The following is a 24,435-nucleotide window of genomic DNA, read 5'->3' as shown; positions in this document are numbered from 1 at the left end:
TAAAAAAATTATATATTTGTGATTATAAAAAAAAAAAAGATCTCTTCAAGCCGTCTTTATGTGCATCCACTAATTTAATAATTTATTAGGTAGAGGTGTAGCTTTTGAGTTGATTTCCTGCAGACTATTATTACCAAGTGCTTGCATAAAACGTAAAATTTCTCATCTAATTAATAATTCTGCCTCTAAAATAGGCGCGTTAATTAGTGAAAATAACACTTACTTAGTTTTGCTATTATTAATTGTTTTTTAACGACTTGACCTTACTAACCCTATATGATCTTAAATTAAGTAAACATAAAAAGTACAGAATAGTATTTTTAAAACTATAAAATTTTACGAATTACTTTGCACACTTTAAAATTATTTATTCGGTGGATTTACTAAAAGGGTTTGATATAATTGATCTTAGGTTTTTTCTAAGGAAGTGCTCTGTCACTTGAAAGGGAGAAAAGGGCGTAGTGAGGTATAGAATTTGTAACAACTAAAAAAACTGATGTTAATTGTAAAAATCTTTTAATTTAGTTAAGGCGCTGAATAAACGCTTTATGCGTTCATATATTTAAGCGCTACGGATTGCTTATTAGTTTTTTTACCTACTTATATATTGTATACGCAATACCTTCAAGGGTGAAAGGTTTTGCTAACGTACTTATTCGACCAGAGCTTCTATACGTGTCGAAAAGATTTAGTGTTTGGTACAAAGAAATTTAAGTTAATTCGATTCATTAGTGTACTAAGCTCATGCATTGTAGGGTACCAGGGTAATATTTTCAGTTGAGCTGCTGCGAAGGTACGGCAGAGCCTATTGCGGTACTGAAGAATATAAAGCGCTCTTGTATGAGCTCGCCGTTGAAAACATGCTTTGAATAATGGTTGGTATAACCTAAATGAAGGGTCACCCCCACAGATTTTTCCATTTGGTAAAGATTTTGTAAGGCGAGAGTACATGAACACTTGTCACTTTTCGCAGACACTATGTTCAAATAATAACTACTGAATAATTATTTTAAAAGTGTAATAAGTATTAAAGAACAAGATTGAAAATTATTTTTTTTTTCTTTTAAAAGCAGTTTGTATAATAGATAACAGGTAATTAACTTGAGAGTAAGAAATACTTTAAATGTAACCTATTTACCTTGTCTATTTTCCATAAATCGTTATTAGACTTTCCGTACTAGAATAAGCGACATTTAATAAATTTTTTTTTGTAAGTTTTACCTACTTTTATGCTCTTCAACCAAAGTTTTGTACTTTAAATCGTAAATTAAATTTGTACTAATTATCTTTGCTACCATTAATTTATTATAAAAATAATAGACCCCATTTTTGAGCAACTAATTTATAACTACCTACTGATGTATATGTAATTTACGTTTACTATGTATTTTCCAAGTTGCTACTTTACTATTGTTTCATAAACAGAGCTACTTTAATTTTTTAATACAAATTTTTTTATCCCCCCCCCCCCATAAATGCTTAGCTTTTAATAACGATACGATTTTTTCTTTAGACTACCTTGTTTTAATGTTTACTACAATATTATTAGACTTGATAAATTTTTTAGAAAAAGTTTTTTTATTCTAATTCTACACCAACAATTAGCTATTAATTATAAAAAGCTTATTGATTACATCCTATATTTCTATGTATACGTAATCTCTAGCAACTTCTTTGCACCTATAATTTATATATTCTTTGAAGATACAGTTATTATTTTAGATAAAAAGAGGTTGGTTTATATACGTTGTATAAAGAGCTTTTTTCATCCTTTATTTTAACATTAGTGCTCTATTCATTGTGTTATTAAGTTCTTGAAGGAGTACCTGAATTGAACAGTGAACATTTAATATAATTGTTAATAATAAACTTACATAATTCTAAGTTACAATAAAAAAGAGAATACACACGTAAACAACTGACTAGTCTTTTCTCGCTTGGTTTATGATATCTAATCAAGATAGTAATGAAGGTGATTTTTCTGTACCACGACTTGGTTTCTCAATCTTTAGTAAAAAAAATATGTACAAAGTTGTTATAGGCAAACATTAAAGGTAAATATGTTTTAAGGTAAGTTTAGCGAGGTAAAGAATGAGTACGCATGGCAACGCTAGCTTAAAAAGGCAGTAATAAAATACTATACTTCGAAATTTAAAACGATGCCGCTTATAAAACCTTTGAGTTAGGGCATAATCATAATCACTATCTCTAAAAGAGCTCTGTAGCACACGGGAAAAAAAGCGGTCAGGGTTGGCTCTTCAGTGTAAACTAAAAAACAATGTTGTAATCGCCTTCTAAGCTTTAGTAATAAAGAACAAGAGTTTCGTCTCAAATTGTTTCCTTTTCATATACAATATCATTAAATATTAATGAAATCCGGTCTGTTTTATATATGTCAAATATATAATTATTGTGTATCCATCTTATTTTATGCCGTCTAGTTGACTAAATAGACCCCTTATAAGATAAGTGAAATGCATGGTTACTTAAAAGACTGGTTTTTTTTTCCTTTCTATATAAAGGCGCTCTAGCATGCTGAGTGAAGTATAAACCTTGCACGTTATTATATTATAAAAAAAAAGTTTTGTATTAGTTTCCTTAGAGATGCTCTGTGCAAATTACGCTAATTCTTTATTTTTTAAAAAGGTTTCGTAGTCTTCAATAGTTCCATCGTTGGTGCAATACTCGTCCGAATAATTAAGTTTGTCTTTGTAATGGTCACGTGACCAACAGCTCAGTGAAAGGTCAAGTGTAATTTTTCTAATTGTAGTTGTAAACATTAAAAAGTTGAAGGATTAAGTGTTCATTACTTACAAATTTTCAAAATTAAATATCTCATTGAATGCGTTTGCTTCAATAACAGTTATAGGATTGTTTCGTAGCTCACTAATTTTATAATTAGTTAATTTAAATATCAAGTATATATATAAGAAGGCTAGTTACTTCATCAGTTATAAGTTATTTAACAAGGTGACAGTTTTAGGAAGAATAATAGAATACATAACGCTTAATATATGACTTACACATCGGTTAAATCCTTTAACTCTGCGAATAAACCTGTTTTAATTTCTCTGATATCATTGTTATAGAATGATCTACGGTTCAGCGTCACAAATAAGTTACCTTATTTATATAAATATGCTACTACAAAAAAGACAGCTAACTTTTTCCTGATTAAATAGTAAAACTAAGTTAGAAGAGAGTGTCGCACAGGAGAATAACAATGCTACAATTTGTCAACGCTGTTCTGTTAGTCTTACAAAAGCTCCAAGTTAACAAGTCCCTTAAAGATCGAGGAGTTTAGCAAAGCCAGTCGATTGTTTGCCAGCCCTCTTAAAAAAATACGCAATCAGTAATTGGTCGCTATTATTACATGACTAGACTTATAAATAAACTTTTAATGAATTTTACATGTGACGCAATTCTTTAAGTGTTGCAAAAGTATCAACGTTTAGAGAGGTAATTATGTTTCGGTCAAGGTACCTATTTTGATTATTTTTATAAATCTTAATGGTTAAAAAAACTTTAAAAGAACGCTATAAACCTTTAAATGCTATATTAATATGTTATTTATAATATTTTATAATAAAGGCGACACGTTGATAAAAACTTTTTCCAGCACTTAAAAGTTGTAAAACGTAAAACGTCCATATTTTTTATATAAAAACGCCTACCTTCCTAAGGATTGGGGGCGAAATCTTTTTATACTTATATTCTTAAATTCTATTAGTATTATGATTTTAAAATATTAAACAGCTAGATATTATTGGAAACAAAAACTATGTAGTTGTGATAATGAGTTAACTGTTGGGAATAATATTGCTATTTAGATTATTTTAAACGAAATTATATAATAAAATTTTTTTATTAATATATTGTGCAAACCACATTAACTCTATTAACTTGAAAGATAAATATACTTATAACCACTACTCACCTCTTAATTTATTTATCTTTTTTATATACTTACAGGGTCATATTAAAATTAGTTAATTAAAGTTGTAGGAAGTCTAAGACATTTATATCGTTAAATAGCTTCATAAGAGAGTTTTGCATGTACGTGTGGCCACTAAGAAAAATTGCTTAATCAGTAAAATTAAATATATTAATGGTATTTTCATAAGAAGGCAGGCCCACCACACCATAAAGTAAACGCCCAAACACCCACCTTAAAAAGGCATAAAAACAAGGTCCTAAATATTATAGATTCGTATATAATATACATGGGCATAATGCTTAAAACTACAAGTAACATTATGATTTTTTAGCTACAAAAACTATAAGCAACATGTATTTAGGTTAAATGAAACAGAAAATATTATAATAAAAAATTATTTATGTTTGCTGCTCATGTATATACAGTAAATCAACTTTCAAACGGTACATAACATTGTAACAACTTACAAATACTGAAGTTTACCAAGGCCTTCAAATATACCGTGAGTGACGACAGTAAGAAGATTATCACTCAAAACTCTTATTTGTTATTTATTAATATCAATTAATAACGCATAGTATATGCTATAGACTGCAATAACACACATACAGATATAGTAAAGCACTAAGTTCTTTGAAGGAGTTATCCTCTATATATGTGATTCGGTTACCAGTCAATATTCTTTATGTAAAGAAAATTAAGTTACTAATATTAATCAAACGTTAAAAATGTAACTTACAAATATTTCAATGCTGTTTGAGCATAGAAAGTTTTTGTGGAGATTAAGTGGATTTCATTGTAAGAAAGAACCCTATCAAAACAAGTTTGTAACGCTAAATAGTGAAGTTGTTAATTAATCAATAACTTGTAATGTTATTTTTCTATATTCTTATGTTATAAAACTTTGAAATCAATATTTAAAAGATTCTTTGAAGGGTTTTTAATAATATAAATATAAAGAGTCCCCAAAATATAGCAAAGTGGAGAGGAATTTTCATTAAAGCTTACAAGTTCGTTACTCCCGAAAAAATTTTGACCTCGCTTGGAGGAAAGTCAGTTAATGAACAACGCGACACATCCCTTTTACAATAACAAAAATTAGGTAAGCTGACGGTGGGTGTCATTAATATATCTATATTACTTAAGAGTGATAATACTTCATTTTCTAAAATTTTATAAATTACAGTTTTCAATGTAAACTATATTATAAGAAAGAAAGTTATAATGTTATAGAGCTGAAAAATAAAGGTTTCTCTTTACAGGAAAAAAAATTAATTACATGAAAGGCAATAACTTGTGGTAATTACCGTCTAAAAATAATCTATATCATACTAAAAATTAAAATTTCTTTTAAAAAAATAGGATTATTCTATTTTGCAGAAATAAAATCTAAAAAAAAAAATTACTTTATCTTGGCTAAAAAACTAAGTTAGCACACTCAGTATACTTACAAAACGGGACAACGGTCAAATCGACACCGGTCTGTGGTCGTCGTTGCTCTGCTTAAAATATTTGATAAATGTAGAACAATGAAAGTGTAGACTGCATTGAGTGTAGTTAACATAATGGAGACTCTATGCCTACTGAATAATCAATAAACTATTATATTATTAAAGTTTTATATGATGAATTCTGATTATTATATTTAATTGGATTAAATCGTTTATTTCTTGACGTTTCAGTTATCCTTAAAAAAAAAAATAACACGTACACCTAAAGACAGAAACAATAATTGAAAGATTAACCAATTTAAAATATCAAACTAATAATTCTAAAATAATCTTTAACAGTTAGGCAGAGGCTATGTTAAACAAATACCATATACAAATATGGTAATTATTGCCTCCATCGAATTTTTTTTTAAAATAAACCAATTAATCATGTTTACTTAAAGAATCTTAAATTTAATCTAAACGAATATACATGTATGAAATTGCTTTTGTAACCTTTTGTAAAGGTATATAAACTGTTACATTGCCAGTAATAAAATACCCCCGTCTTTCATGTTCTCACCTTCTTAGTTTTTAGTGCTATTAATCCCTGTTGTCTTTAGATAGAAGAAAGCAGTCAGTACCGTCTCTAATACAATACGTGATAACTTTCAAAAGCAGCATTTTCACTGCCTAATAGACAGGAATGTCAAAATAAACAGAAATAAATATTTAAAGAATTTGCTTCTTTTTTAATAGGCAAATTTTCTGCTCTTTGTATCATTTTTTTTTGGTTTTATTTATAGTACAATAAATTACTTAGATAACCTGCAAAGAAAAGCAATCTTAAAAGGTTTAAAAAGCAGGATTAAGAATCGAATATTGTGCAACATATTCTACTTGGTGTTCTTAATAGATTTAATAAAACTTAAGTCACTTATGTCCGTTTTAACACAAATAACAAAAGAGGTTTGCATAGTTTTTTTGATCATATTATGTGTAAACAAAACATCTCTCTGTTAATTATCTATTAAAAGGCGTTTTTACATTTAAGAAAATAATTCCACGCTGGGTAGATGCCACCCATTTCACTCATTGTATTGAACAGGTATATTAAAGTTAGCACTCATAACAATATACCGCTAATTCTTGAGATTATCCCGTTACTGTAGGCAGTAGGATCATTGTTGGGGAGAAATGTTAAGTTTCCTTGGTAGTTAGCAGGAATAAATTCGTTAATAATCCTAGTTTAAGAACTGTCACCATAAACACGACACTAGGAGATTAAAAACAGAAAGCAAATAAAATAATAAAAATTATAGCCTATAAAATTCACAGGAAAGTAGTCATAAGCTTTTGAATATAAAGAACATTTAAACAACCTTTACGGAAATTAGCCAATTATATTAATGAATTTATAAAATTAGTGTCTTGCTTTTTAAACAAGGATTAACTGATCCGCCCAAAAAGCCCCATTTAGAAAAAAATATTAGTGTAATGACTTAATTCAAAGCACTTTGCAAGGTGGGTAAAAGCTTTTTTTCTGATTGAATAAGGTTGCACCTTTCTGTTTTTTTTTTTTTTTTTACTTGGCTAGTCAATAAATAAGAAATAATATAAATATAAATAAGGTTCTCAGACCCAGACCACGAAGCCCTTGCTCTAGGTGACGCAGTTTCACAACAAATTTTCTTATTGAGCCTACAAAAGGCTGGTCGTAGTGTTCTAGCCTTAGATTCAACGAAACATATTACTGCAAAACAGGAGGGGAACACAGTTAGTTTTCACTATAAATGCTTTACATTAAGACCCTTAATTAGAGCAGCTTGTACCGTCTTCCGCCGTAGCTAACTGAGCCCAATTATCGCCTGCCCGCATATTGGGTGTTGGAAATTTTTATTCTCATATATGTATGCTTTTCTACTATTATTACTGTTATTATTTTTATTAATAGATTAGTAGTAATAATCTATAAATTCAGTAACTATGCAAAATTTATTAAAGTACTTATAATAATCGATTATAGTTATACAAATTCAGTAATTAATTACAGTGAATTTGTCCTCACACTACTTGATAAAGTTGGAGTAATTTCGTATGTCCTTACCAGATATTTGTTTTTTAGTCCACGTGCCTCAAACCAATGTAACTATACCAGTGTCATTGCATGTGTTTTTGTGTTTGGTCCCACATTTTGTATTTCCTCTTTGAAGATATAAAGAACCTTTCTCTGTAAAACAATTAAATGCTCGTTCCTTCTTTTTCCCTCCGTCAATAATAAAAATCCCACCATATCAAAAATTGGGCGGCAACTTTAAAGGAGTAGAAAAGCATATGTTAAGGAATCAAATTCAAATTAACTGTTAAACCCGTGCCGCTCTCAAGCAGAAGACCCTGGGGTCATTATCCACAATAAATTCTCGTGATGGCCGCGTATGACAGCAGCTAAGGTGCTTTGCCTTTTACCATGCGGCAAGAGCAAGCTTTTCCTGGGCAACAAAGGACGAGTGTGTGTCTCGATTCAACCTATAATGATCGGGTGCTGCTTAAGGCCTACGATTCCAGTCATTAGCGCCCGCACTTCATGTGCGACAAAAAAACAAGAGTTTTGACACGATTTCGCCGTCTACGCGACGCCCTTTAAGCGCTAGAAATGAAGGAACCTTGGCGACTTAAGACTTGAAAGTGATGAGAGCATTGAGTTTCAAAATTGTTGACTCAACCGAGCGCCAGGAAAGTCATTTTTAGATAAATAAATAACCTGTTAAAGATCAACTTGGGCTATTTATTAATTATGATTCTTACTGGTAAACCGCGTACTCGAGGTCAAAATATTTCAATCCATTTGAGTGGGCATATGCTTGAACTTATAGTTTAGTCGGTTAGTAACAACTTGTACTAAAATTTCATTATTCTAATAAAATAGGTCTTTTTTTATAAATTATTCTTTCTTGGTATGCATACTACTAAGCTGTGATAATAAGCGCACCCGTTCCCGTTAATGGCGCAACGTGGCATCACCACCCTGAAGGGAACTTTGAATAAGTAGCAGTTGATTGTAAACACGTCTATAGCCCATCAGGGCAACCCTTTATCATATAGAGGAAGGATTAGATGTATAATTTTTAATTATAGCACATAAATAAATATATGCGATTAACTTCCTATAGAAAGCTATATTAAATTAATAAATGGCTAATTTATCTTTTTTAGACTTTTGCCCCAGCTTAAACGTTTTTATTTGAAAGAAGGGTCTCCCGGAACTTTTGATAAAACATAGAGGTTAGTATTTTTCCGCTGCAAAAATTTAAGTATATATATTTACATGTATTAACTTATATTCAATATTTTCTATAAAATACAAAGAACTTTATATAGGACTATTTTAGTCATTTTAATAGTTTGAGTTTAGTTTTGAATACTTTTAGCATTGAAATTAGCTTACAGTAGAATTATTGCCAGAAAAATACAGTTAAATAATGACAACTCTTGAAGTTTACTCGCGAGGCACTTAAAGGCCCAAGTATTACTTTCTCAAATTGGGTTTTTCTTTGTAGTCTTCAGTTAAAAAAAGTGCTTTGAATAGAACTATATCATAAAATTGGTGGAAGGTGGGGTGACATTCTAAGATATGTTTAGGTTAATAAATCCACATATTTCAAAGGGTGTGGTTGTTCATTCAACATTAACTTGAAAAACAGGGGTATATAACATTAGCTCTAAAGCAATAAAAAAAAAACCAAAAAAAATTATACTGCAGTCATACACCATTTTATATCACTATTTTTTTGTTAAGCCATTTTGTATGGGAACCATTCTATATTGTTGCTGCCCCATACAATTGAAAAGCTTTAACTTAACATTCTCGTCAACCATTAATTTATGCCAATCGCTTAGCCCAAGTGTTTATTAAAGTTGCCTTAGAAAGTCTGGAGTTAGTTTTTTTTAAAAAATTAAAAAATAAAATTATAAAAGCATTTTCTTCGACCACACTTAGTTCATAACGATCTTCTAAGGCATGAGAGGTGTTAATAATCGCTATGAATTTTATACCGAAAACACAAAATTATTTATAATATTGTATAGGAAACATTAATCTATAGGACATTATTAATTTTAAGTGAAACTTAGCTTCTGGCTTTGCATAAACTATTCTTAAAACTGAAAATAGAGTTAAATTATTTAAAACAAAGAATTTATTAGGTAAATTAAAAATTGTTTGCAATATTTAAATCGTTAAAAAAAAATTAATTTAAAAAAGAAGTAAAAAATATTGGAGACTACATATTTCCTCCGGTTTGCTGAAGTTAATATATATTAAAAAATTTTAATATTTAAGTCAAGTCAACCCTCAACTATAAATTTCAGTTTTGCATTTTACAAGTATAGAGGGATCTTTAAATAGGGTCTGCATTTAACTTACTTTCTAAGCAGAAGATTTTTTGTGGAGGGTGTAGAACTGGGTTTGGAAGTTTTAAAGCTGGGACCTCTTAATGCTGCCCTTCTTATTGTTTTTGCATGTTTAACACTTTATCCTTTACTTCTAAAATTGTACCCCTACGAAGTTGCTATTTACAATAATTCATGCCCATCATTTTTTCGAAGAAATATATCCTTTTCGACTTAAAGGATTAGTAAATATATTCACTTCAAGAAAAAAAGTAGTTTATGAAAAGTTTATTAATTTAGAACACCCCTCCTTATGCTATTAAATTTTTAAGATCTCGGTGTTATTAGTAATAATAAAGTAACTTTAATTCCCCATAAATCTCTTTTTAAATTGAAAATAAGATACCCACGAAATATTCATTAGTTTGCCTAAGAGTACTATTTCAGGAAAATGTTTATATTTACACCAGTATGAGTTTTGGATTACCATCTATCCTTCGGTGTCATCTTTAATAAATTGTAACTACTTTAAATAAACTTCGGATGTTTTTAAAATTTATTGTAATAAGGCTTAGTTAATTATATCTTGAGTAAGAACTTAAACTTTATAAGGTTATATTCTGATCGTATCTGATGATTGCTCAAGCCTAGAATTACTACTAATATTAAATATTATTCTTTTACTTTAGTATAAAGTACACCTTCTCCCATACCTTTTAATATTGTTAACATTTGGTATAATAATAGTTACTTTACTGTAATAAAAACAGTAGTAACTTTATTTCCTCTCACTTTTTTACTTAATACAAAGTTTATTCCTTTCTGTACTAATTTGATTTACTTTTTTTTATCTTGACACAACTTTACGGGGTGAATGCTTATACCAGGTAGTGAAATAATTTCGTACTTATTGCATTCCTTTAATAGGTTTTCACTTTCGGCCTACTAAATATATTGGGCTTTTTGAGTAGGTTTTATCGTTGGTACAGTTAAATATAAAAATACTAAGTTTACGCAGTCAAATTTTAAAAATTAATTTTGAACAATCTTTCAAGGAACCTTCCCAAGCGTTCTAACATTATAAATATTCTCAACGGTAAATACCTACGGATATAGCATATTTAAAAAAACACTTTAAACATAACTACTAATCGTTTATAATATAAATTAATTCATATAAATTAGGAATGGATACCTCAGAGTACAACTTTTTTAAAATTATCAAAAGGTATTTTACTTATATTATTAAATAACTGTTTTAAGGTTTTTGAGCTTTTTTAATAACCTACATGTTAGAACAAACAAAACAGAACGGATAACGAATACAAAAAAGTCGCTGAATGAGGAGCAACGCATCATTATCATCTCAACTGGAGGTACAGGGTATCGATCCCCGCGCCTCTCGCACGCTAAGCGAGCGCTCTACCATCTGAGCTACACCCCCAGCTGCCTCTACGGTTGTTTTTTAAATATACATAAAATTGATTTCACAATTCGATAATTGTTTACTATGTGGTGCAGTAATTAGCCGGAAGTAAGCAAACTCTACCTTTTGAACTGTTAACTATTTCAGGATTAATAAGACGTTTTTAACATAAACTTACTCAAACGCCCTATTTTAGAATAAAAGATTCTTTTCTTTCAACTTGCACTATAAAATAGGGGTGAATTTTTTATATAACATAGTTAGTGACAATGAATCTATAATTAATTTTTATGTAAAATGCGTTGACTTTTGTTTCTGTTTTTAATTGTTCTCTGATCTTTTTTGATAATTTTAAAGAATCTAAATATAACTTAATAATTTTAGGCTCTCTAAACAAAAGCTTCTTCCATTGCTTACTTGTCTTGTTTAGTAGCTCTATAGAACAAACCCATAAATACTCCAAAGGCCAATATTTCCTTCTTAACTGAACCACTTTGACCAATAAAATAATATCATACTTTAATAACAACTGGCAACGCGGAGTCACCTAATTTTATCGGCGACTTAAAAACGTTTACATATTATATGTTCTTAAATTTAATATTATTAATTACTATTTAGCAAGTAAATCATGCCTGAAGTCTACCGTTAAACATTTGGTTCGTATGTTAGTGTTATTCCTAGAATGGTACTTGCGCAGGGGAACACTGTAAAAGCAAAGTAGAGATAAATGTATAAAATATTTATAGTATGTGTCGTATACATAGTAATTAGGCGTTTCCCTCCCTAGACCACCATACGTTCCACCCAGAAACACAAAGCACAAAAAAAAATAGACTTCCTCTTGGGAGCTTGCTATCTCTATTTATATCAAATACTAGGTTATAAAACAGGGGGTAAGCCCAAGTGTTACCAACGTACTAAATGCCTATAACATAAATCTTAATCATAATAAGATACCAAATTAAAATATATTAAAAGCTGCAATACTAATGGAGAAATATTATCGTTAGTGTTGACATTAACACTATTTAATAAAGCATGATTTCTAACTTTAAGGTATTAATAGAAAAACGACAAGCCTCCACGAAAAGAGCTTAAAAGATTATCTTGCTCTCCGATTTTTGGTGTGTAACCGTAGAGGTATAAGGGGGCAGTCTACTTCCTATGTAATTTATACACTAATTCCTACTTTAATTATTTCATTTCGCTATTTTCGTCCACCACCTATGATGGTGCCGCCTAAGTATAACTTTGGTAGAAAGATTGGGAACAATCCTATGTTCTATAACGAAAACCTAAATCCAAGGGGTTTCAGCGCACGTAGCAACACCACAATATTAAAACTACGGTTATTTTTATACTATAATTATTTACACTACTGAAAGTTTATTGTTGGTTTTAGCGCAATACACAAATTATTTATAAAAATACAAATAAAAAAAAGTTATAATTAACAAAAAAATATAAATATAAAAACTTATAAATATAGAAAAATATTATATAAATATAAAAAATAATTTTGATATACAAATTTTTTTATAAATGCAGTCGACTTTTACATGATTCAAAAACGACGTAACTAATTCCAGCGGCCGGGACAACTTTGAATAAATTTGGAGCCAAACCTTTATAGAATCCCAAGAGTCCTTCCTAGCAATAATAATAAATAATAATATATATATTTAATAATAATAAACTACAAAAAACTTGAAAAAATTTTTTTTTAATATATAGAAAAATAGAGATTCTATATAATATAAATTTTTTTTAAATAGCCAAGTTTTCTTTTATGATATTTACAAAAGTTGTTTTTCTATAAAAATAAAAACTTTTAAGAAAAAAAGATTTTATAGTTATAAACTTCTTAAAAAAACTATTTTTAATAATAATAATTAATACTTTATTAATAATAATAATTATTAATTATAATAAATTATTATATAAAAAATTTTTTTTTAAATAGTAATAATAATAATTACGTCTTTAATAAAAAATAATTATAAACTTTTCTATAATAAAAAGTTTTTGATTGTAATTATAATTATCAAATAATAACAAACTATTATGTAAAAAAGGTTTTGTTTATAATAATAATAATTAAATATTAATGAACCATTATATAAAAAAAAAGTTTTTAAATATTTATAATAATTAACACTCTTAGACAACAATAGAAAAAGTGTTTATTAATAATAATTGATACTTTTATAATAATAATTATCTATAATATAAAACTATCATATAAAAAAGCTTTCTAGCAATATGAAGTTATAACATTTTTTAATAATAATTATTAATAATAAACTATTTTATAAAAAAAAGTTTTATTTATATAATAATAATTAATACATGATAATAATCATTATAAACAATCAAACTATTATAAAACATTTTTGTCCACAAATATAATACTTTTTAAAAAAAATAAGTAATAATAAATTATTATATAAATTTTATTTTGTTTACAATAAGAATAATTTTTACTTTATAATAATAATAAACCATAATTAAGTTTTTTTATATAATAATAAAAATAACTTTATGAAAAAAAATTTTTTTTTCAAATTTTTATTTAAATTTTAACAATAAACTTTTATAAAAATAATAATATAAATTGGTATTAATAATATTAACTTTAAAAAAGTATTTTTTTCTTTGTAATAGTAAAAGTTATAAAAAAAATTTCCTTTATAATATAAAGAATTAACAATAAAATTTTATTATTTGTATAATAATATTAAATAATAATATTTATTAATAAAAGTTTTTTTAATAACAGAAAAAAAAGTGATAATTTTTTATAATAAAGCTTTAATACAAAAAAAGTTTTTTTTTAATATTTATTATTATTATTAAATATAAATTAAATAATAAAATTATACAATTGTTGCAAAATGTTATATATTTTATTATACTAAGAAATAATATTGTATGAAAAATATATAATAAAAATAACAAATAAAAAAAATTTCTATAGAATATTACAAAAAGTATTTAAAATATTTATAAAAATAATAATATAAATATAAGCAAATATATTTTTTTTAATTTATTATAATAAACTTATTAAAAAATTTTTTTTAATAATAATAAATTTGAAAAAGTATTTTTTTTTAAAAATAAAAATAAACTTTATGATAGTAATAATAAATAAATTTTTATAAAAATATATTAATAAACTTTAGAAAAAAATACTTGATTATATATTATTTATTATTTAACTTTAAGTAAATTTTTTTTTAATAGTAGTAAATATATAAATTTTTATATAAATGATATAAACTTTTTTTTTAATTATAGATAAGATTAACTCTCTTATTAAATAAAAATAAACTTGAAAAAATTAATAATAATAATATAAACTTTGAAAAGTATTTTTTTAATAATATCAATTCTCTTAAAAAAAATAAAAATAAGCTTTTACTAATGAAATTTTCGATAATTATAATATATAAATTTTTATTAAAATAAATATATAAACTTTAAGAATTATTTTTTAATAATAATATTAATTCTAATAAAAAATTATAAAATAAACTTTTATTTAAATAAGAATAATAAATATTAAAATAATTTTATAATAATATAAAAATTATTAATTCTCACAAAAAAATAATAAAAATTTTGGTAAGAACAATAATTAAAGTTTATTTAAATAATAATAACCATTATAAAATAAATTTTAAAATATTATATATTAATATACTTAAAAAAAAAATAAAACAAACTTTTTAAAAAATAATTTTTTTAAGAATAATAAGTAAATTTTTATTTAAATTATAATAAACTTTAAAAAAGTATTATTTTTTTTATAATAAAAATATTAGCTCTTGGAAAATAATAAAAATAGACTTTTTCTTAAAAAAAATGTCTTCAATTATGACAACAATAATATATTTTTTAAAAAGTTTATTTAAAATAAAAATAAACTTAGAAAAAAATTTTTAAATAATAATACAAAAGTTTTATGTTTTTTTTAATATAAAATAATAAATAGTACTTTTTTATTCCTAATAATAATAAACTTTATTAATAAAAAGTTTTCTTGTAATAAAAAATAATAAATTTAAGTTAAAAAAAATAATTATAAATAATATAAACTTTTTAATAATAATAAATAATACTTGGATTAAAAGTTTCTTTTAAATATTATATTAATAATAGTTTTCTAAAGAAAAGTTTTTTTTATTAGTTATAATAAAGGAAACTTCCTAACAATAATAAAAAGTTTCATAAAATAAACAGTTTTGTTAAAAAGAATAAGATATAATATAAAAAGGTTTTTATATTAGGTATATTTTTTAATAATTTTTCTTTTAAATAAATAATAAGTAAAACTTAATAATTATATTAATAAAAAGTTTAATATAAACTATAATAATAATAAAATATACAAATAGATAAAAACTTTTTTACATAGTAATAATTAATAAAACTTTATTTAAAAAATATTAAAGTTTTATAACAAAAATATACAAAACTTTGAAAAATATAATAAAAAAAATTTTTTTATAGTAATAATAATAAAAGTTTTATAATAATAGTAATACATATTTATAAGTTTTCTTGAAAACATCGAGCATATTCTCGTAATTTGGTGTATTACTAATGCTTTGAGCTTGAAGCCTTTAATAAAAATAATAAATAGTAAAAAAGTATGTAAATATACTTAAAATAAAAATAAATAAATATAAAAAGTTAAATAAAAAGTTTATATAACTATAATAAAATAATAAATAATATCAAAAAAAGTATATAAATATATTTTAAATAGAAAAAAGTTTAAAAAAAACTAACAAAAAGTTTATATAAATAAAATAATAATAAAAATAATAAATAAATATGCAATAAAAAAAGTTAAAAAAGTAGTTAAAAAAGTCTATAAATATACTTCGAATTATTATAAGTTTTAACCAATCTATAATAACTTAACATGTTTTAATAATAATAAATAGTAAAAGAAGTATATAAATATAATATGAATAATAAAAGTTTTAAAAATATAAAAAACTAAATAAATATTAATACATAAAGTTTCTATAAATAACATAACAAAAAAATATATATCTACTTTATATAAAAAACTAAAAAGTATTTCATAATAATAATAATAATAGCAAAAAAGTTATCATTTATTAATAAAACTTTTTAGTCATTTTTATTAATTATTGTGGGTAATTATAATTTTTTTATATTTTTTTTGCTGTCAAGATTTGAAATTTTTTATATTTATTTTTTTTGGTTCATGAATATATTTATTATATTTTTATTATTATATATAAAAAATTTACTTAACGTTCGTGACTATAATTTCATTATTTTATAATATAAAAAAATAAATAAAATAATAATAAATAGTAAAAAAGTATAAGTAATACTTTAAAATATGAATATTAAATAAATATAAAATTAAAATAAATAAAAATACTTTAAATTAAAAAAGTTTATCTAAATAATAATAAATAGAAATATATTATAAATAAAAAAAATTATATAAAATAATATTAATAAATAGTAAAAAATAAAAAAAAAAGTTTATATAAATATTATTATTATAAATAGTAAAAAAAAAAATTATAAGCATAAATATTAATAAAGTAAATTTTAATAAAATATTAAAAAAGTTATTAATAAAAAGCAATAAACTTTAAATGCAAAAATAAAAATGAACTCGAAAGCAATTGGTTAATTTAAAAAATAAAAATTAATAGGGAGCTCTGATTAGTCAATTACGGCGGAGTGGCAAATGTAGTGGAAGAAAAATTTTATAACATAATAATACCGAAAATGATAAATAATTAATAAAAGTAATAGTTAAAGTAGTAATAATAATTATAATATTAACAGTAATAATAATAGTAATAATAATAAATAACCGAGTGCGTACTAAAGATAATGGATACACTGCTGTTACGGCTATTGCACTTGAAACAGTTCCTTTAATAATAATAATAATAATAATAATAATAATAATAATAATAATAATAATAATAGGTAAAAAGTAATATATAATGATAACTTTTTGAGATATTAAAAAAATTTTATTAGTAAAATATTTATAATACTATTTTATATATATAATATTATTTAGTAAATTAACATTTATAATAGCAGTAATAAGTTAAGGAGGATTAAAGTAATATCTTTCCCGTACTTACTATTTTTTCTTTCTTATATTTCTATAAATATTTTATTAATATTGTTTATTATTAACTTTGTTTTAATAAAAAATCGATAGTTAGTAACTTATTTAATAAATAATAATAAGTAAAAGTTATAAAATACTAATAACTTTTCAATACAACTATTTTGCCTTTTTATTTATTTATTATTATTCTTACAATTATATATAATTAACTTTTATATAAAATATAATATTTAGTAACAATAATAAGTAAAAGCTAATAAATATAAAACTTTATATATAACTTTCCTTACTTTTTTTTTCTTTTATAAAATATTTTATTACTTATTATTAACTTTTTATACAATATAAAATAATATTTAGTAAATTACTTGAAAATAATGATAATAAGTAAAAGATAATAAATATTAATACTTCTTTATAAACTATTTTCGGTTTTTTTTTTTCTTTTAATATTTTATATTATATACTATTATATATATTCAACATTATATCCAATATAAAATAATATTTACTAAACTTCCTGTTTACATTAATTAGTAATAATTATAATATAATAATAATAAGTAAAAGTTATTATATAATAACTTTTCAATAAAACTTTTCTTATTTCTTGTTTATATTGTTTAATATTAATATTTAAGTTTTTCTTTAAAAAAAAAAAATAATTTTAAAAATTTTTAGTAGTTATTATAATAATAATATAAATAATAATAAGCAAAAAGTTAATAAATAATCATATCTATACAATTTATTATTTACTACTTTATTTCTCTTTCTATTTAAATATAATAACAATACTTTTATTATTTTTAAAAGTTTTTTATAATATAATAATATATAGAAAACTTTTTGTAAAGGTTTTTTAATAATAATAATAACGAAAAAGTAAATAAGTTTAAAACTTACAATTTAACTTTTACTGATTACCTCAATTATATATAATTACCATTTTTTTATATTCAAGTAATATTTAATAATATTTAGTAAACTTTATATAAAGCAGTTTGTATATAATAATAACAATAGTAGTAACAATGATAAGAGTAAGCAAACCGCATGCTAAAGTTACTAAAGCGTTGGGATGGCGGTCCCGGCGATTCATATAAGAACGTTTTAAGCTTTCAAACACGCTCAAGTCAAGCGCTTTTATAATTGTATTTATTAATCATTATTATTATTATTTATCATATTATATATTTATTATTGTTATAGTCATAATTATATATTACTAATATTAAATTTATTATTTTTTTATTATTAGTTTATTATTTATAAGCAAACATGACAAAATACTATTAAAAAGTAAAAAATACACGTGGGCAATAAAGCCTAACCAACAGTTTTAAGCCAGCGTGGCTGATGCTTGAAATTTTAATATAATAATTATAATAAAATCTACAGCGAAAGTGTAATAGATTCACTATAATCAGTAAAAAAACAAATTTCAATACTACAAAAAACAGTGAAAATTATCCCCAACATATATTTGCATTAATTTTATTATTATACTTAATATTTTTCAACCTGCAAACGGGACAACCCCCAACAACGCCGGTTTGATGCCTTGAAAAAAAGCAACCAATCCCTCCTTCTTTAAAATACCCGTAAAAGTTTTCACCAATCCCTATAAAGAAAACTTTATTACGTAAGTATATCATAAAAAGGTATCAATATTATAATTAATGGTAACGATTTATTTTAAAAGTGTCATTATACAATTATAAACATGAATAATATATTCCAATTATTTAATGAATAAAAAAGTAAACAACCAATCAGTATTGAATGAAATAACAATATAAGAAATAAATACACAGCAGCAATCCGCCTTGATTTTACTTATTATTTCTTTTACAATTAATAATTATATTAATATTTTTAGTAAAACTAAATAACAACTTTAAAATAATTAACATTAATAATAATAAACTTTTTACCTTTTATTCAAGTTTTATATAAAACTTACATTAAGTGTAATAATGAAAGATAATAATAAAAATATAAATCTGTTAAAAGCTCATCTTTTTGGAAGTAACAAGAAATAAAACAACATTACTGACAGTAAAATAATATAACTTTGAAGAAAACTTAGTAACTATCTAAAGACGTGAATTTTATATAATGTTAATATATTATAAAAGTTGAATTATTTTTTAGGGAAAAGTGAATATATAATTATATTACAGCCAGAATTTAACTAAAATAACATTATTTTGTAAAAAAAGTAAATAAAAATACAATTTTTTTAATAATAATATATAAATGGAATAACTTTTAATTAATAATAAAAATTCTAAAACTTTATAATTGGAGAACTTTTTTCATAACAATTAGTAGTAATAATAAAAATTCTTCAAAATCTCGGAAATAATAAATTTATCATAATAATAAGAAAAAGTATAAACTAAAAATTATTATTATAAACAAAAACTTCATTAAAAGTTTTATAAAAAAACGAAACTTTTTCTCAACAAACTTTCATTATTTTAAGGGCAATTATAATATTATAAATACCAAATAATGATATATAACTACCTACGTTCTAAACTGTATCAAATTAGAACTATTCTGGATCACAGCAAAAAAAAGTAATACAGTAAAAAAATGACCAATCAATACAAAATTTTATATTTATATCAACCAATGCTTGAATTTATTGTATGTGACAGCTTAAGGTATTGGCGAATCAGAGATCATTTTTACAAGTGTTTCAGTTTTATTTCCACGTGTTTGTAATATAAACTTTTGTTATCTTTCAATTAATAACCATAAGAAGAATTAAACCTATCTTGTAACAATTTACAAATAAACTGATCCATTATTTTAACCAAGTTACCAAAAAGAATTATTTGGTTTTATAAAGTTGGGCCAATGAGAGAACCTCTACGGTAATATAGGCAACAAAGTAAATGATGCAAATTTTGCAGCAAATACAATTTATTTGGACCAGTATTAATATTAATTTACCTTAAATGGAACCGAATTGTAAGATAAAAAGCAATTTTTAACCAATACGCGATATTCCAAGAGCAAAATTAACATATTTCTTACAGCAATACACAATTTTAGGTTACTATAAACGGGACCCAATACTACGATATAATGGAACTTCAGAACAATATGTACCAATTTATGATTAACTTGAACTTTTAGACACTAATTTGGGCCCAACTTTAGTGTAAATTCAATTGTTAAACAATACAAAGCAAACACTTCACGTGTATTTTTTCACTCCCAAAAAATTTCCTTTATTATCAAATTTTTTTGTGGATCCCATAACCGCCGATATTATAAATTTTAGTTTTAATAAATTTTACTATAATAAACTTTAATAAAAATTTCCATTATTTCCTAAAATAGTATAAACTTTTTTTACTTTAAAAAATATAATATAAAACATTAAAACCGATAGAAATAAAAAAGAAAGTATTAAAAATTATACACATTATAATAAAAATTATATATTAATAGTAATAATAATAACAACTATAGTAACTAATAATTATCAGCATAATAACCAGTCGTTTTTCTTGCGTTATTAGGCGAGTTTTCAAAACTTCAAGAGGGTAGACAGCGGCTTGTGCTGTAAGTCCTGCTAATCCTCCAGAGATTAGTCTGCAAGATAATAAATAATAATAAATAATTGTAATAATAACTGTAATAATATAAAGAATAAACAAGGAGTATTATTATAATACATCAATTTATAAATATATTTTTTATTGGCTATAAAAATTATAATAAATTTTTTAATTATTTTTAAGTATAAATAATTTCATTGGCTACAGTTGTAAAGTTTCATTTTTCTTTTTAAATATATCAATTCATTGGCTTAAATTTTTAATAAGGAAATTTAATAATAAATTATTGTATATAAACTGTAGTAAATTTGTAAAATAATTTATTTGTATTTCATATTATAAAGTTTACTATAATAAATATATAAAAAGAGTTAATTTTACTTTGTACTAATAAGTAAATAAATTCATGTTTATACATAAAACTTGATGATAATACTACTCAAGTTTATATTAATTATACAAAAATTGATATTTCATACTGTAAGCTTAAAAATAATGAACATTTTATATTAATAATAAAAAAATTCAAGATATTAATTTTATAACCATCTGATTGGTTAATATTAAACCAACCAAAAGGGAGAAATTAAATAAATAAAAATAAAAAAATATACACTGAAAATTATATTGTTATATTAATTAGTAAACAAATATTTATTATAAATAATTTTTGTAGTCTTAAAAAAAGTAAATTTATGGTAAATAATATTTATTTAAAGCGAAAAAAAGAAAAATTTTAATACATAGTAAAATAATTTAATTGGTCAAAAATTTTAAGGTCTCTGAGTGGTCTGCAATAAAAAATTTATCTCGCTAAAATTTTTAACAAAAGCTCAACAAATTTTAAAATATAATAAAAATAGACGAAAAAGTTCAGAAACTTAAAATGTTTCTGATTGGCGTGTTATAAAAGACCTCATTTTTATACTTATTTGCTCAGAATCGGCATTTAACCACTTTTTTACTTGTTCATATGAGAAAAACTTTACGGCCGTCTCTGGAGCTAAAATAATTATATATAATAAATTATATTATAGGTAACAATAAAAAATATATAATAAATTATAATAATAATGAAGTAAGTATCCAATAATAGAGGTAATAATATTTAAAAGATAATAAATTAAAAAATATAAATTATAAATAGTGACAAATAATGTATTAAAAAATAATAAATAATAAATAATAATATCAACATATATAAAAATAAAATTTATAACCATGTGTAAGAAAAAAATAAATAAATAATAATATATATATATATAATAAAACATATTTATTTTTAATATTTTCTGTATTTTTTTTTCTTTATAAGTTTTATGAACTTGTGATATAGTGTTTTTATTTATTTTAAAATATAAAAAAGTAATAATAATAATAATAAATAAATAAATAATAATGTATAAGAAATACGTTAACAAACAATAATAATATATAGAAAATATATAATAAGTAATATATTATAAAAAATAATATATTACATATATAAAATATAGATAAACATGGTGATAATATATAAAAAATAAATATTATCTACAAAAATAAATAATAAATAATAAATAATATATATAAAATGATAAATGATAATAATTAATAATAATATTAATATAAAAAAAATTTAATAATAATAAGATACCGATTTTCAAAACATTTATACCGTTGCCCCTCCAAAATCCGGTTATGCCAGACTCTTTATAGATCGTTCTAAAACCATTTATTATTCCTTTATACTAAAATAATAAAAGTTTATAATATAATTAGTAGTAGTAGTAATATATATAATAATAAATATAAAAATATATAGTAAAACATATATAATAAAAATTAATTTATATATGATATAGAATACTTTCGGGTTCTTACTAGACTGCACTTGAAGTAAAACTTTTAGACGGTCCAGTGGCGCGGTAACTATAATAATAATAATAATAATAATAATAATAATAATAATAATAATAATAATAATAAAAACTGACCAGTACGTGAAGAAGCGCCAGCAATTCCGCCAGCCACAAAATATTTTCCAATTTGCTGAAGAGAAATTCCTTCCGGAATAATAACGCTCTCGCCGATATCCACTAACGGGTCTATAATAAAAAATTTGGCCAATAGGTGACGAGGCTCGTCTTATTAGCCAATCAGAACCTGAAAAAATAACACCATAAACCGCTGAAATATTTGTATTCAACGGAAATAATAATAAAAAGTCCCGCCACTCGTCGTAGGTGACAACGCCGTTGCGGTCGCGATCTATAAAGGACACAAACCGTTCAAGTTCCTTTTAGTATTATTATTATTATTATTGGCGTTGTTGTTACAGTTATTATTATTAATACTATTATAATTATCCCTACTATCACTATTATAATTATGATTTCTATTTCTTTATTAGTATTATTATTATAATAACTGTTACTATTTTTTTAATATGATTACTTCCGTTAGTATTATTAATTATTATTGATAATATTATTACTATAATTAGTATTGGTGTTAGTATTATTATTATTACTAAATATTATAATATTATCATTACTAGTAGTAGTAATAACGGTATTAGTAATATAAGTACTACTATTATTATTAGTATTATTTTATATAATTACAACGGTAATAAAATAATTACTATTATTATAAATAATATTATCAGCAAAATATTAATTATTAATAGTTTTATTACGAATAAAAGGAAAATTTATATATAAAATAATGAAAACAAATTCGTCCTTAAAAAAATTTCATGTTCTTAAAAATATTAAAAAATGGACTTTTTTATTTGTATACGTTTTTCTTCTTTTTTTAAACAAGTGAACCAATTTTGTTAGCGACTATAAAATAACGACTAATTGAACTTTTTGGATTAAAAAAAATTCTCGTAAATGCTCATCAGTTATTTATTTTATTACTTTAACTTTTACTATTATTATTTTATAAAAAATTTTTAAGCAATTTCAAAATTAATCTAAAAAAAAACCAATGACCATAAAAATAATTGATATTTCTCAGCCCGTCTCGATTATTGGTCGAAATTTATGTAAAGCTTTCAGCCAATAACAATTAATATAAAAAATCGTTTTTATTGGTCCATTCACTAGTAAACGATTTTTTTTTAAAACCAAATTAACCATAAAAACACGTGGTTAAGGGAGGCTATGATTTGAGCAGAAGTGAAGGGGAAATAAAAATAAATGAATGCTAAGAAAACTGTATTTAACACACTTTTGATATTAAGTGCCAAATACTTTTAAACATCCAATAACTATAGTTCATGGTATTATAATAATGATTCATTATATACGTTAGCAAAATAAAAGTAAGCAACAAAAATTTACCAAAATGACATATAACGAAATATTTAATAATATTTTAATAACAGGCAGTTTTTAATAAAAACGAGCAAATTAGCGTGAAGTAATACCAAATAAACGCCTCATGCATGCAAATTATAAATTAGACTTAGTTTTTATTAAAATATATATATTGGTAGGTTTAAAATTTAATTTGAATGTACGATCAATAAA

General features: G+C 23.3%; 1 protein-coding gene across 1 annotated transcript; it reads right to left on the bottom strand.

The window, feature by feature from the left end:
* Positions 1 to 773: 773 nt before the first annotated feature.
* On the bottom strand, positions 774 to 24,348 carry LOC135120485 (uncharacterized). Its single transcript, XM_064044793.1, has 11 exons — positions 24,333 to 24,348; positions 23,060 to 23,164; positions 22,891 to 23,001; positions 22,764 to 22,825; positions 22,551 to 22,644; positions 21,830 to 21,917; positions 20,852 to 20,948; positions 18,858 to 18,957; positions 18,387 to 18,476; positions 17,062 to 17,122; positions 774 to 993 (listed from the first exon to the last, which is right to left on the bottom strand). The coding sequence occupies exons 1-11, from the start codon at positions 24,346 to 24,348 to the stop codon at positions 774 to 776; spliced, it is 1,044 nt and encodes a 347-aa protein (XP_063900863.1).
* Between the last annotated feature and the right edge of the window lie 87 nt (positions 24,349 to 24,435).

The sequence above is a fragment of the Zophobas morio genome, unplaced genomic scaffold, assembly GCF_036711695.1.
Source record: "Zophobas morio isolate AGI-343-1 ecotype UQ-CSIRO unplaced genomic scaffold, CSIRO_AGI_Zmor_V1 ptg000382l, whole genome shotgun sequence".
In the NCBI taxonomy this organism is placed as follows: Eukaryota; Metazoa; Arthropoda; class Insecta; order Coleoptera; family Tenebrionidae; genus Zophobas; species Zophobas morio.
This window is presented reverse-complemented; position numbering and strand designations above follow the sequence as displayed.

Bases quoted from the DNA above. Each gene is read 5' to 3' on its own strand.
- LOC135120485 (XM_064044793.1), bottom strand. The intron at 18,958-20,851 runs GTTATTATGCTG...TTTTCTTTATAG, and splicing joins TAACGCAAGAAAAACGACTG to GGATTGGTGAAAACTTTTAC. The intron at 18,477-18,857 runs GTTGAAAAATAT...CAATTATAAAAG, and splicing joins GGGGGTTGTCCCGTTTGCAG to CGCTTGACTTGAGCGTGTTT.